The 14,932-nt window shown below is 53.2% G+C and overlaps 1 protein-coding gene across 5 annotated transcripts in view; it reads left to right on the forward strand.

Moving 5' to 3' along the window:
• Positions 1–11,534: 11,534 nt before the first annotated feature.
• SEPTIN3 (septin 3) overlaps positions 11,535–14,932 on the forward strand; it is a 23,648-nt gene continuing 20,250 nt past the window's right edge. For 3 of the 5 annotated variants that reach the window (XM_049626449.1, XM_049626452.1, XM_049626453.1), the window contains exon 1: positions 11,537–12,917. In XM_049626449.1, the coding sequence (XP_049482406.1) occupies positions 11,597–12,917 (1,321 nt within the window). In that variant the 5' untranslated portion in view covers positions 11,537–11,596. Of the gene's footprint in view, positions 12,918–14,932 lie in introns of all 5 variants that reach the window. The other 2 variants (XM_049626450.1, XM_049626451.1) reach the window with 2 other exon arrangements.

The raw sequence follows: 14,932 nt of genomic DNA on the forward strand, positions 1-14,932 counted from the left end.
TGAGCCATCAGCCCAGAGCCGGACGCGGGGCTCGAACTCACGGACCGTGAGATCGTGACCTGAGCTGAAGTCGGACGCTTAACCGACTGAGCCACCCAGGCGCCCCAGAGACTCTTAAATATGAAGAACAAACAGAGGGTTACTGGAGGAGGTGTGGGAGGGGGGATGGGCTGAATGGGTAAGGGACATTAAGGAATCTACTGAAATCATTGTTGCACTATATGCTAACTAACTTGGATGTAAATTAAAAAAAAAAAAGTCCACCTCCTTGGGGTGCCTGGGTGGCTCAGTCGGTTAAGCGTCCCACAACTCTTGATTTAAGCTCACGTCATGATCTCTAAGTCTTGAGGTCAAGTCCCTCATCAGGCTCTGCACTGGGTGTGGAGCCTCCTGGAGATCTTCTCTTTCCCTCCCCCTCTGCCTGTACCCTGCTCATGTGTGTGTGTGTGTGCGCGCGTGTGCGCGCGCTCTTTCTCTCTCTCTCTCTCTTTCTCTCAAAACAAAACAAACAAACAAAAACCCAAACGTCTGCCTCCTTGAAAGGGGGAGAACACACGGTCACAACTACCATTTTATTGTCATAGGGATTTGCTGAGGCCACAGGGCAGTGGGCTGAGATTTGGACCAGAAATCCTGACCCCAGACCAGGGCTCACTCTTGCACAGGCCCCATCTAAGGAACGAAGGAAGGCAAAAGTTGCCTCGAGGGCTGGAGCTGCTCTTGCTTCAGGGGGCAAACCGGGTCTTGTATACACCATCTTGCAGAGCCGGGCTGGGGTGAGGCCAGAGAGGCGCCTCGGGCTCACACCCAGGTGCCCCCTTCAATCCTGTGCCCTCGGTGCGTCTCTGGCTTCACCCGAGCCTGGCCCTGCTGTGCCTGCCCCTCCGGCAGGGCATTCTGCAGCTTGGGAGATTTTCCCACCCCCTCCCCGACCACGTGGCTGCCCCTCACTGCCACCCAGCCCTTGTGCAGGCACAAGACACCAAAGTGAAAACAGCTGAAATAAAAGGGTTCGGTTCCAGACTCGTACTTGGCTGGAACCCTAGGGCTCAAGGATGTCGCCAGGACATGCCATCTCTCCGTCTGTCTCTTTGTCTCCCTCAGTCCTGGTTTCCTTTGTGCGGGCATTCTCCACCGGGTGGTAAGTCTCCCCTGGGAGTCCCCGGCTCCCACAGCCCTTGGCGCCCTGATTTCAGGGGAGGGCATGCATCTTGTTGCGGTGAAATCTCAGGGGATGAACTCGCATTGGCCCCCAGGGCACATGAGTTGAGGGCGTGGGATGCCCCGATTGCCAGGCAGCTCTGGTGCCCACCACTGCAGCCAGGGGCAGTTAGCCTGCTGATCACATGGTCCGAGGAGGGGGGCAGGGGTAGGCAGTGGCAGTTGCCTAAAAGAGGGAACGGGTGCCAGGTGAAAAATAGTGGGATTGAGAACGTTTTACAGAGGAGGAGATAAGTACAGAGAGAAAGAACCCACCCAGGCCATCCAGAGGGTTCCACCACCTGGGTTTGCAGCATGAGGGAGGGGAAGGGTGGACAGGAAAGCCCAGAGTCTGGTGAGCGTATGAGTGGGGGCTCTGAGTCTGGCTGTCAGGGCGGGCAGGGTGCGGCAGAAGTAGGTGGGCGGGTGAGTGGGCTCTCTGGGGACCCACTGGAGGGTGGAGCCCTTCCAGGGCCTTAGAGATCACCCCACACAAGAATGGAGGGGGGACCAGCACCACCCACCGGGTAGCTGGTCCCAATCTGCCTCAGTTTCTCTGGCTGGGCCAGCCCCAATGTATCTGGGCTCCCTTCCCTGAGGGGGTAAACTTCTTATCTTCTGAGGCTCTGGATTTCACGAGCTAAGTGAGCAGAGGTGTGAGGCCTGGGGCTGAGAGCCGGGGCACCAGGGCTAGAAGCTCAGTGCTACTTATTTATCAGAAAACTGTCTCCCAGCCCTGGTCAGAGGCAGGACCAGAAAGGGCCCAAGCACATGCCCTGTGCATGAGTGCAAGAAACATCATAGATCCCAACTCCACTGGCTTGGGTAAGAAGGGGAAGTTTCCATGAGGACACTGGGGTGTTCAGACCCTGCAGGACAGGAAAGTAGCAGACGTCAGGACAACGAGAACTAGGCACTCAGATTCACACCATTAAGAAAAAAATTTTTTGGGGGGCGCCTGGGTGGCTCAGTCGGTTGGGAGTCCGACTTCAGCTCAGGTCACAATCTTGCGGTCTGTGAGTTCGAGCCCCACGTCGGGCTCTGGGCTGATGGCTCAGAGCCTGGAGCCTGCTTCCAATTCTGTGTCTCCCCCTCTCTCTGCCCCTCCCCTGTTCATGCTCTGTCTCTCTCTGTCTCAAAAATAAATAAACGTTAAAAAAAAAATTAAAAAAAATTTTTTTAACTTTATTTATTTTGAGAGAAACAGAGAGAGCATGAGCAGGGGAGGGGCAGAGAGAGGGAGAGAGAGAGAATCCCAACCAGGCTCTGCACTGTCCACACAGAGCCCAATGCCGGCTCGAACTTATGAACTGTGAGATCATGACCTGAGGTGAAATCAGGAGTGGGACGCTTAACCAACTGAGCCACCCAGACGCCCCATTTCTCACACCATTTTTTATTCTTGCTTCTGCACACCTATTTCACGAGTCACCACCTGACCCCCTGATCATGGCCACCTGCTGTCCAAGTTTGATATCTTACCTGCTCCAGCCATCGGTGTCAGTTATCTGTCCCTCTCTCTGGCCTCAAGCCCAAGTATCTCACGGGAGGGATTCACTGGCTCATTCTAGGTCAGACGCCTATTTTAAACCAGTCATCCAAGGCTGGGGCAGTGTCCTGTGTATGGCCCAGCTTGGGTCAGGGCCCACCTGGACCAACATGGCCCCAGGCTGGGGTCATCTCAGGACAAGGCAGTTCTCTTGGGTGTTGGCAGAGGGGAGAGTTCAGCAGAAATCATGTAAATTGTCCCCTGACCCCCAGTCCAAACACACCAAAAAGGCTCTGTTGGACGTGGATTGGGCTGGACTGGCTGGGCCTGGGAGGACCTCAGGCTAGACCCGGCCTACAGCCAGATTGTTGTGTTACCCAACACAGTGTTTTGGAGAAAAAAAAAAAAGGAAGAAAATCAATTGGCAACATTTATGTCAGGAGATTTCACGTGAAAAATCTCTTTTTCTGACTCCTCTTCAAAAATAAAACTTCGGGGGCACCTGCGTGGCTCAGTCAGTTAAGCATCCGATTCTTGGTTTCGGCTCAGGTCATGATCTCGTGTTTTCGTGGGTTTGAGCCCTGCGTTGGGCTCTGCGCTGGCAGCACGGAGCCTGCTTGGGATTCTCTGTCTCCCTCTCTCTCTGCCCGCCCAGCCCACTTGCACTGTCTCTGTCTCTCTCAAAATAAATAAATGAACTTGAAAAAAAAAAAAGACTTAAAAAAATAAATAATAAAACTTCTGGCCACACTGGGTCAGAAGAGTGAATGTGTTCAAGGTTATAAACTCATAACCTCGGCAGGGAGGACGTTGACTGTGACCCCACGTGAGGCTTGGGCAGTGGCCAATCCTTCTCATAGGATGTCTGCCTCTGTACAAGGGCTGCTGAGGAGAAGGCTGAGGCTCAGAGAGGGTCTTCTGCTCTTAAACCTGGGCCCTTTCCCGGTTCCCAGGGCTTCTTACATAAATGTTTGTTTACACCTGCTCTTCTCATAAAGAACACAAGAAGATTTCTGTTAAAGAAGCCACACATACATGGGGGTGAGAAGGAAGCGTTCCAACTCTGACCCCTGCTGTCATACTATTACTTATCTCTGAGCTTCCTGGCAGCCAGAGGGAAAGAAGAAACACAAAGAGGTCATTTTATTCTTTTTATGTGACAGAAGGGAGAGACTGAATCTTCATGAAAGACAAATTTCTGGTTCTAGATACTAAAAAAAAATGTCTCATATGGGTTGTTGACACAACAAACTGCATTGTCAGCATTTTTTAAAAAATGTTTATTTATTTATTTTTTTTATTTTTTTTTAATTTTTTTTTTCAACGTTTTTTATTTATTTTTTAGACAGAGAGAGACAGAGCATGAACGGGGGAGGGGCAGAGAGAGAGGGAGACACAGAATCGGAAGCAGGCTCCAGGCTCTGAGCTGTCAGCACAGAGCCCGACGCGGGGCTCGAACTCACAAACCACGAGATCATGACCCGAGCCGAAGTCGACCGCTTAACCGACTGAGCCACCCAGGCGCCCCCATTCTCAGCATTTTTTACAAGGGGGAGGGTTGACCCAGATAGCAGAGCCTACAGAAAGAGGCCAGTGCGCGAAGACAGATTTTTTCATCTGCCAGGGCATGCTAGAGGACTGCACTGGGAGCACCTTGAGGTCAGGACCTGACAATACTAAATCCTATAAAACTGCTCATTTACATTGCACGTCCTTGGGCAAGCTTCCTTGGCTCTCAGACACACACGTGAATTCACCGAGCATTTCTGTGTGCCAGGCACTGAGAACCACAGGTGATTAAAGCCCAGATAAATGTCCGCTGCCAGTGCCTGGCATTGTGCTCAGCTCATGGCAGGTTCTCCATGGAAAAATAACCTGCGGGGCGCCTGGGTGGCTCAGTCGGTTAAGCGTCCGACTTCGGCTCAGGTCATGATCTCGCGGTCCGTGGGTTCGAGCCCCGCGTCGGGCTCTGTGCTGACAGCTCGGAGCCCGGAGCCTGTTTCAGATTCTGTGTCTCCCTCTTTCTCTGACCCCGCCCTGTTCATGCTCTCTCTCTCTGTCTCAAAAATAAATAAATGTTAAAAAAATTAAAAAAAAAAAAAAAAGAAAAAGAACCTGCCAGTTATTTCCTTATCCCTGCTTCGCCTGCCCCACTGGTTGTGGCAAATGTTAAGGCCCTACAGAGGCATGTCACATACCTGCTCTACCCCAGCACTAGGCCTGGCACCAAGAATACAATGACAAAGAAGAAGAAGTCTCTGTATTAAAGGAGCTCACAAACTGGAGGGGAGGACAGATGTGTAAACGAATTACAAAAGTGTGATTGCAGCAAGAGAAGTATGTACGAGAAACTGAAGACAACTGAAGACATGCCTACTCTCGTGGATGGGGTTTGTCAAGGAAAGCTTCCTGGAGGATATAACCACTCAGCTGGGTTTTGAAGGCTGAATAAGAGTTTTCCCTAAGGGGAAAAGGAGTCAGCAAGTGCAGACCCATAACGGCTTGAAAGAACCCCATCCTCGCTAGAAACTGTGAGTGGTGGGGTGCCTAGGTGGCTCAGTCGGTTAAGCGTCCAACTCTTGATTTCAGCTTAGGTTCGTGGGATCGAACCCTGCATCAGGCTCTACACTGACATCGGGAGCCTGCTTGGAATTCTCTCTCTCTCTCTCTCTCTCTCTCTCTCTCTCTCTGCCCCTCCCTCTGCTCGTGCATGTTCTGTCTCTCAAAAATGAATAAACATGAAAAACAAAACAAAACAAAAAACACCTGTGAGTGGTATCATGTGTTTGAAGCACAGAATGTCAGTGAGTAAGTCAGTAAGTGGTGGGAGGGGAGACTGAATGAGCAGAAGGTGGTTTTTCAAGTAAGGTTTAGATCCGAGGAGAGAACCTGATGACTCTCCAATTGCTTGCCTCCTCCAGGAAGACTTCCCTGACCCCACGAGTAGCTTTCCCCATTACAGCCCTAATCTCGTAGTGTGATTTTGTTCGTACGTCTGTAGAGAGCAGCAATGGTGCCTCTTCATCTCAGACCACACCCTGCCTGGCACTGGGCAGGGCCTCCATGAAAGCATGCTTTTTGAATGAATGGGCTGGTCTCTGGAAGTCCTGCCAGGGGCTACCCATCTGCTTAGATGCTAAGATTTTAGAATGGCTCAGAGCCTTCCTGGGGGCCAGGGGGGGGGGGGAAACAACTGTTGTGCAGGTTTTTAAATGTTTGGGGGGATTTTGCAGAGTCCTGAGAGCTTTCCTTTCCCACCATCTGGGAGCTGTCAGGATATGGTGGGTGTGTCTGGGCCAAGCCCAGAACAGGAGGACAAGAGGCAGGAATGTGCAGGGTCCCTGCGTAGGAATGGTTGCAATGTTCGGACTCCGGTCCTGGAGGGTGGGACAGGCTTCTCATTGTTCCACGCCCTCGGCTCTCCACTCTGGCGGGGCGGGAAGGGCTTGGAAAGGCCAGAGACCAGCTTTGGGAGGAGGGCAGAGGCTTCAGGCTTCCTCAAAAGATCATCACACTGTCAGTCAACACACTCACAGAGAACGTTAGGTGGGCAAAGCCCCATTTCTTCCTCCCCATATAGTAGGAGGGGCTCTTCCTCCCTTCCTTCCAGCCACTGGTTCCTTCCTTCCATTTCTTCCATTCCATTTCTCTTCCTTCCATTTCTCTTCCTCCCTTCCTTCTTTCCTTCCTTCCAGCCACTGGTTCATTGTGTGAATCTCCGCAAGTCCATTTCCCTGCAGCTGTAAGCAGGTGGAATTGATGTGGACGTCACAGGAAATCATAAGGGTAAATACAAAAGGAAAACAGAATTACAAGGTAACAGTTTCAATGGCTAACGTGGATTGATTTCATTGCACTTCTCACTGTATCCCACAACCATGCAAGTGGGTCATCAGTCCCGTTCATCAAATATTTCTGGCTCTTCAACTCTCATGTATAGTAGGGTTAACCTCTCTACCTCCTTGTGGTGGGTGGGGCCATGCGACTAATTCTCGCCAGTGAGTTGTGATCAGATGTGAGTCCAGGCCAAAGCATTTCTCTTCTTCCCTTCCTTCCTTCCTTTTTCTTTCTTTCTTCCTTTTTCTATCTTTCCCTTTTTTTCTTTCTCTCTCTCTCTCTCTCTCTCTCTCTTTCTTTCTTTTTAAATTTATTTAAGTTCTCTCTACAACGAACGTGGATTTTGAACTCACAACCCCGAGATCAAGAGCGGCACACTCTCCGGACTGAGCCAGCCAGGCGCCCTCAGGCCAAAGCATTTCATAGCAAGTGCACAGCTCTCCACTCCCTTCTCCCCTCTCCCACGATGAGGAGAAAGGCTCCAGCACAGGGCTGCTCCATCAGCCTGGGTCCCAAAGTCAAGATGACTCAGAGCAGAGCCTCCACGGATGCAAACCAGTGTGGACGTGAGAAATGAATGAGAAGTAAATCTTTGTTTTTATAAGCCATTGGGATTTTGGAATTGCTTGTTATTGCAGTATAATTTAACCCATGCTGACTGATAATAATCCCCATTTCTACAGATGAAGAGCTCAGAGAGCTTGTGACCTGTTCAAAATCACACAGCTATAGCAAACCCGAGTTGGATACTCTAAAGCCTGTGCCGCTTGTCTGGGAGGCCACCACAATGGTTTTTTGTTTTTGTTTTTGTTTTTTGCTTGGGTGAAAGTCTGTCCTCTGAGGTTACTGCCAGGTTTGTGGATCTTTCCTTTGGTGGGAAAGAACAGCAGTACAGATGTGAGGTCATTGCCTCGTTGGGCCACTAGAGGGCAGCTTGTCATTACTGGGCAGGCAGTGTCCTCCTGGCCCCCTCAACCCTGGAGGACAGAACAGGGCCGATGGGCAGGGGGGGAATACAGACATGAACCAGATTCGCTTCTGGCTCTCAAGGCCCTAACAGCCTGGCAGGTAGCCGGAGGGAGGAATTCTAGATATTTAAGCTAGAAGAGATCACATGCAGGCACCTGGGACCTATTTACAAAGGCAACTGAGGCCCAGAAAGGCAAGTGACCTGATGGCAGCTGTATAATGACTCATTTGCCAAAGTGGGGAGAGAATCCAGGACTCCTGACTTCTTCTCAGGGTTTCTTCATCTCAGAGATAACGCAATCCACTGGGGGTGACCAGTAAAGTCTCCCCCCTGCCCAATCGGTCCATGCAGAACTGCGCTGTCCCCTCCCCAAACACCTCCGTTCTTCCTCAAGTTCGGCTGGTCCCCAGGCCTCAAAGCAAGAAGGGACGGGGCAGGAACTCCAGACAGCTTCCCTCCCCCATCCACTGGACTCCAGCAGGTGTTGCCCTGGTAACCAGAGAACAACCAAGTGTGAAAAGAAGGGCCGAAAGCGAGAGAACGGATGAACAGGGGAAGGTCACAGGTCCACATATTCACCATTCACTCATTCATTCATTCACTCATTCATTCATTCACTCATTCATTCACTCACTCATTCATTCACTCATTCATTCATTCACTCATTCACTCATTCTACAGACACGTAGGAGGCTGACTCTTGCCAGGCCCTAGGACCCAGAGAAAAGAAAATTCAGGCTCCTCAGAACTGTCCAATATGACAACACAAATTAAAATGAAATAAAATAAACAATTCAGTTCCTCGGTCACTGTGGCCACATTTTAAGTGCTCAATAGCCACCAGTGGCTAGTGGCTGTCACACTGGACAGCGCAGATATAGAACATTTCCATTGTCACAGAATGTTCTATTGGCCAGCACGGCTCCAGAAGCTCACTCACTACGGAGAGCAATACACAGGAAAATCGACCTGACCTCACAGCATTGTGTGGGCTGTGGTGCGCTCATCAGCAAAAAGCAGGTGACGAGGCGGAGATTACAGGAGATGCCAGGAGAATGCTTAGCCTACTTCCTGGCTCAGGGTGAGTGCTGGAAAGATGTCATCCACCATCTCTGCGGTGTTACCGTAAGGACCTGTCTACGTCCCCATCTTCCTAAGCAGACTGTGAGCTCCTGCCCAGCCCTGGCACAGTGTTTGGAGTATAGTAAGTGTTCAGTAAATGGCAGCATTATTAGCACCATCATCATCATTACTATTGGTTTGGGGAGGCCAGGCAGCGGGGCACCATCCCACCACCCTCCCCACCCCACCCCCACCCTCCCACCCCCCTGCAGGTGGCCTTGAGTCCAGGGCAGCCCAGCCTGGCCATTAGGAGCCTCCCATGGCCCTTCAGGATTCCAGAGGCTCAGAGCAGCCATTCACTGACGCCCACTGCTGAGAAACCAGCCCCTCCCTGCCCCAGAGCCAGCTCCGCTGGGGACGTAGCTGGTGGGACAGGTCAGGAGAGAGCTGGGCCCTAGGCCTGGGGACTATGGCCTGGGCGCTGAGTGGAGGCCCATGAGGGGGCCAGAGGGAAGAGGCCCCTGAGCTGGTCACACTGGCCAGAGTCTGGGCACAGGGGAGGTGAGAGGCTTGTACCAGCCTCAGCTTCCCAGACTGAGGAGCACTGGACTTTTCTTGTCCTCTGATCAAGGTAGGTGGGTATTTATGTGTGCGTGTTTGGGGGAGTGGGTGGCATAGGACCAAGGGATAGATGACAGGAGTGTAGACTCAGCGAGGGGTGGGGATCTGGTGACACTGGACTAAATGGACCTCAGAAATCCGATCCCCAGGCCTGCTGTCTCTGTGTGGGCGTGCACACTGAGGGTAGACGTTTGGGGTTCAGTGCAGGGTATACGTGCGTGTGTCCAGGTATGTGTGGTTGTGAACAAGGGAAGGAGAGCAGGCCTGAGGGACGTGCTCAGTGGGGAGTGACGGAGGCTGACACAGTCTTGGGTACAAATATGTGGCTGGAGAGGGGCTGGAGTGTCACTGTGAGGGATGAGAAGATCCCTTGCTGCAGACTTTAGGGACCTGGCGTTAGGGTCAGTGCGCTCTCCTGAGAACTCCTCCTGCCAGCACCGGCCTGCCCCGCCTGCTGTGTTGAAAGCAAGAGAGGGGAGCCTGGGTGGCTCAGCCGGTTAAGCGGTTAAGCGGTTAAGCGTTTGACTTCGGCTCAGGTCATGATCTGGAGGGCTGTGAGTTCAAACCCCGCGTTGGGCTCTGTGCTGGCCGCTCAGAGCCCGGAGCCTGTTTCAGATTCTGTGTCTCCCTCTCTCTCTGCCCCTGCCCCCGCTCGTGCTCTGTCTCTCTTGCTCTCAAAAAGAAATAAAACATAAAAAAAAGAAAGCAATAGAAACAACTTTGTTACAACAGGTAAGTTGGATGGAGCCCAGGGTGTGTACAGGCTGGCCATCTGGGGGCCTTGGAGCCCACCTTGGGGAATGGCTCGTCCACACAGACTACCTGCCACGGTCCTTGACCTCCACCTCTCCCCACCTCCAGGTGGTTTGTCACTTCCATCCCTGGGCTGGGCAGCCTTCTCCAGCCCCACCCCCAGACGCAGAGTTTCAGCAGTGTCCCTGCCATTCTCCTGGCCTCCACTTCCGTTCCCCTCTGATCCCTCTGTCATACTGCATGGGAGTGACTGTTCCCACCAGCAGATCTGACGAGGTCATCTTCCAGGGCTGAGCATCCTTGTGGCCTGGCTTGGTCTTCACTGCACCCGTGGTTTCTATTCCCTGCACCACCGTCCCACCCCCTACAGCCTAGGACTCCCACCGTGGATTTTCAGGAAGATGCCACACCCTCACCTTTGGGTCTTTGGTGTGAACAACCCCTTGGTCCAACCTTCCTCCTCTGAGGCCCAACACGGAGCTAATGCTTGGTCCAAAGCTCACCTCCAGCTTAGTCCTGCCTGCTTCACTGCCTGGCACCGCTGGGGATGGTAGGTTTCTCCCCGGGCCAGGGACTGTGGCCTGTTTACTGGACAAGCCTCCTCCCGCGAGCACTTGCCTCTTCACCTCCCCAGCCTCACCTTCACCAGGCTCCTCTGCAGCTCCAGCAAATTCTGGCTCCAGTAGCCAGGGGCTTTTTCCTGGTTCTGGGCGGAAGCCCCAGAGGCAGACTCCATTTCCAAGCCAAATGGGTCATCCCTCGGCCTCCTACCTGGATGCCTGGACTCCTATTTTGGCTGCCATGGGTGGGAACCCAGAGCACTCTGGCCCCTCCTGAAAAAGACAGGTAGACAGGCTCCCAATAACCACTGCCTTCCTGCAGGGTCCCTGAACAAGGCCCCTTCAGACCAAGGCCCCAAGACTGGTAGTGCTTTTTTTTTTTTTTAACCTTTAGATATCTGTATTTTTGATAATTCGTATAAAACCCAAGCCACTGAGGATCCCATAATTTTTATAGCTTGATATAGTACAAGTTTTCTTTCTTTCTTTTAATGTTTACTTTTGAGAGAGGGACAAGAGTGTGAGCAGGGGAGGGGCAGAGAGAGAGGGAGACACAGAATCTGAAACAGGCTCCAGATTCTGAGCTGTGAGCACAGAGCCTGACGCAGCGCTCGAACTCACGAACCGTGAGATCATGCCCTGAGCCGAAGTCGGACACTTAACCGACTGAGCCACCCAGGCACCCCACAAGTTTTCTTGTAAATGTACTTCTTGTAATATATTTCTGTTTTCTCATTGTTTAAAAATTCTATTTAGAGTTACGCTTTATATATATACATATATATTTGCCCATTTTTTTTCAATTACAAACCGAACAATTTTCGAAACTATTTCATACCTTAGTGGCTAGATAATATTAAAACGGTAATCGTGCTTTAACGAACAATTACTCTATAACATTTCGCCTAACTTAAATATTTTACATTATGAAATAGCGTCTTGTTTCCTAAGACCCTGGCAAACGCCGGCAACTAAAACTTAGCCTGCTACTTAGCAAAGAAGTTTTCATGCTCTTTATTAACTAGGAGTCCAAGAAATGCAAGCTGAGCACCTCACCCCTGCTTGGCCTCTTCTCTCTGTTGGTTGCCTCGGGGGAAGACCTGTATGGATCACAGCTTTGAGATGCAGCAGCATGGAGCCCCCAGCCCTGGAGACTCCCTCTCCCGCAGCCACCTGCTGGGGCGCCCTGCCCGCTCCTCAAAGCTCCCTGGAGGGGTGTCACCCCTCATCCCCGTCCTCAGGAAAACGATCCATCTGGACGCTTTCCCTCAAAGCCACATCCCACAGGCTTCCAGCCGACCGGGCCCGGGAGCCGGAGCCTGGAGTGTGTCCTCACCGGAGACCAAGCCCCGGAAACTCCGCTCCACCTCCTTAACACTCCGTCAGAACAGCCAGGCATGGCCCTTGGGCCCCCTGCCTTCTCACTGGGAAGAGCTGCCCGCCCCGGGCAGGGAGGCTGCCACCCATGGAGGAGGGAGGCTGCCCACCCCAGCCTCACGATCTGTCTCCCTAGTGCCAGGGGGCAGAGTCCACTCTGAGGGCCCAGGGAACCCAGGATTGGCCAAGCCCAGCAGGATGCCCATAGTGGAGAAGCCCCTGGTGAGTTCCTACCTGGCCCTGCCATTTCAATCCCGGTTAGCCCAGAAATCACCAGGCCCTGCAGGGCCAGGCTCAGTGGGTCAGAAACACCCTCTCCCAGTGGCTGCCCACGTGACTACCAGAACTTCTCCAGGAAGAGGCAAGCCCCGGTCCAGGGGTATCCCGAGACCCCAGCTGCATCTCCAAAGGGCCACCTCCACCACGGGTCCTGCGACAGCCATGGATTTGGCTCCTCTGGACACAACCAGGCCAGGCATAGTCAGACATGTCACTACAATGGTCACCAACAAGCCTAGTTTGACTATCAATCTGGCCGCACCAAGCACATCCACAGTGGATACAGGCACAGAGTTCCCTGCTCTGGATACCAAGCTGGGCACAGCCGCGGACTTTGCTACAGAAGGCACAACCAAGTTGGGCACGGTCATGGATTTGGTAACCCCAGACCCAGAGAAGCTGGGCAAAGCCATAGCTACAGCAGGCACAGCCAAGTCAGATACAACCACAGGGGGTGCAGCCATGGATTTGGTGGTACCAGGTGCAGTCAAGCTGGGCACCACCAGGACAGACACAGCCATGGCTTTGGCCAGAGCGAACACAGCCAAGCTAGACATAACTACAGATTCTTTTGCTTTGGACACAAGCAAGCTGGGCACAGCCACGGGGGAGACCACACTGGACAGAGTCATTAACCTGACCACATCAGCCACCTACCCACTGATGCCAAGCAGAAGCACAGACCCAGCCCCGGACCGTGCTACTGCGGATGCTGTGACCGATGGGACCACAGAGCCCATCATGCTGGACCTAGCCAGAGAAACCAAAGGTAATGCAAAGAGCTTGGCTGGGGATGCGGTGGGCTGCCGTAGGGGGTCAGGATCTATTGGCCAAGAGGTGGACACGTCAGGAAAGGGAGGTGGAACTAAGGTCAGAGACGAATGTGCTGGGGGCAAGGGGAATGAGATTGACGGGCAGAACACAGGGGATGCACTCTGAGCTGGGTCCCAACCTGCCAATCAGAGGTGAGGTAGAGCGAAGTCACCAGAAGGAAAAGTGTACAGGGGTAACTTGTGGAGGAGGAATTACGCGGGGTCCTTCCTTTGGTATCTTCCATGGTTGTTTCTTTGTTCCCTGAAGAGCTGGAGGAGTCAGGTGATCTGTAGCTGAGTCCAGCTTTAAAAGCAAACCACCTGCAGGAAAATACAGACCAGCACGTCAGGAAGTGGTGATTTGTCCAAAAGCCATCACTACAGTGCTCCTCTCAATGTGAGCAGTGACCTCACCTGAGACCTTCTAACTCATGCACATTCAGCCTTCCAAGAAGCTATCTGTTGCTCGAAAGGTGCCTCACCCGGCATGCTCTTCCTTGATCCCTTACCCCTAGCCCTTTAGTCCAAAAGGTAAGCTGGAGACTTGTACGTATGCAAGTCCTGCACAGAGCTTTAAGTAGGCCAACACAAGGGCTAGACGATCATTTGGTCTCAGAGAGGATGTGACACGCCCAAAGTCATGCAGCTGGTTGGTGGCAATAAGCTAGTGGGAACCCAGATCTTGGAATTCTTCTTTGGGCCATCCCAACATTCCCAACATTGCACAGGCTCAGATTCTGGAGCTTGGAAAGCATCCCATCCGTCAGTGCCTTAACTGGGTCTCTGGGAAGCCAGACCCTCCTCATCTTGCCCCATACATTCAGTCTGGGGCAGCTCTCCCAGGCCCTGGTCTTCCAGTGGGGCCCCTCAACCCTGACGGCCCATTTCTTCCTGAACGGACCCTGCTCCCTGATACCACTCTCTCAGCTACAAGCACCGGCACCCTAGAAGCCTGGGTTTCTTCCTCTTCATTATCTTTTGCTCTCCTTCACCCAATCAGTCTATTTCCAAGTTTGTTGATCTACCTCCCCGGTACTTGGCTGTCTACCCCCTCCGCTCCAACCCTCTGCCCCTGTGATGCCACAGCTCCCACCTGCTCCCCCACCTCCCCCAGGGCTCTCAGTCCTCCATGCAACTGCCATAGGGACTCACATATTCGATGGCAGCACTTTCATTGGCTTCCCTCAAAAGTCCAGCTCCTTAGCCTGGCTTCCAAGACTTCGGACTTCTCCAGCCTCTAGCTCTATATTTCCACCTGGAATGTTCTCTGTTTTGGCTGCATCAGGAGCGGCGGCGTCCACGGCACCATGCTGCTTACCCCTCTGGGTCTGCTCACGTCTGCTGCCCCTATCCACAGAGTGCCCTTCCCTTCCCTCCCACCAGCATTTATTTGCCTTCCTGTCTTGGCCCCCAGCTTCCCCATGAGCTCTTCCAAAATCCCTCTCTCCCCGCGATGCCCACCGGAGTACCCTATGCGTACCCCCTGCCCTCTCCATTAGGACAGTCCAGCTTTCCTGTCTCCCCCGCTGGAACTAGAATGGTCATCTTCGTCCCTGTGGCCCCCAGGGCCTGGCACTGCACTGTCCATTAATGGTGACTGAATGCATGACCTTTTTTTTCCTGATGGATAAATGGAGGCTCAGGAAAGTTCCTGCCCAGTTCAAGGTCACAGGGCTCACCATCCCCAAGCCGGGCCTGGAACCCGGGCCCCTGACTCAGGGCTCCGCAGGCGCCCGCGCCTGGGCAGAAGCGCGCTGAGCCCGCGCAGCATCCCCACTGACCGCGTGACTCGCGCGCGCATCGCCCGCTCGCCGCAGCCACCGGTCCCCGGCGCCCCCCGCCCCGCCCCAGCCCGGAGGGTAAGAGGCCGGGAGCGGGATGGGGCGGGGCGGGCGGGGCTCGGGACTGGGATGCGGGCACCTCCCCCGGCCAGGCATCCCGAGTTGCAGGCATAGCGACCCGCGCGCCACCC

This window comes from Panthera uncia, chromosome B4 (genome assembly GCF_023721935.1).
Source record: "Panthera uncia isolate 11264 chromosome B4, Puncia_PCG_1.0, whole genome shotgun sequence".
Classification (NCBI taxonomy): domain Eukaryota; kingdom Metazoa; phylum Chordata; class Mammalia; order Carnivora; family Felidae; genus Panthera; species Panthera uncia.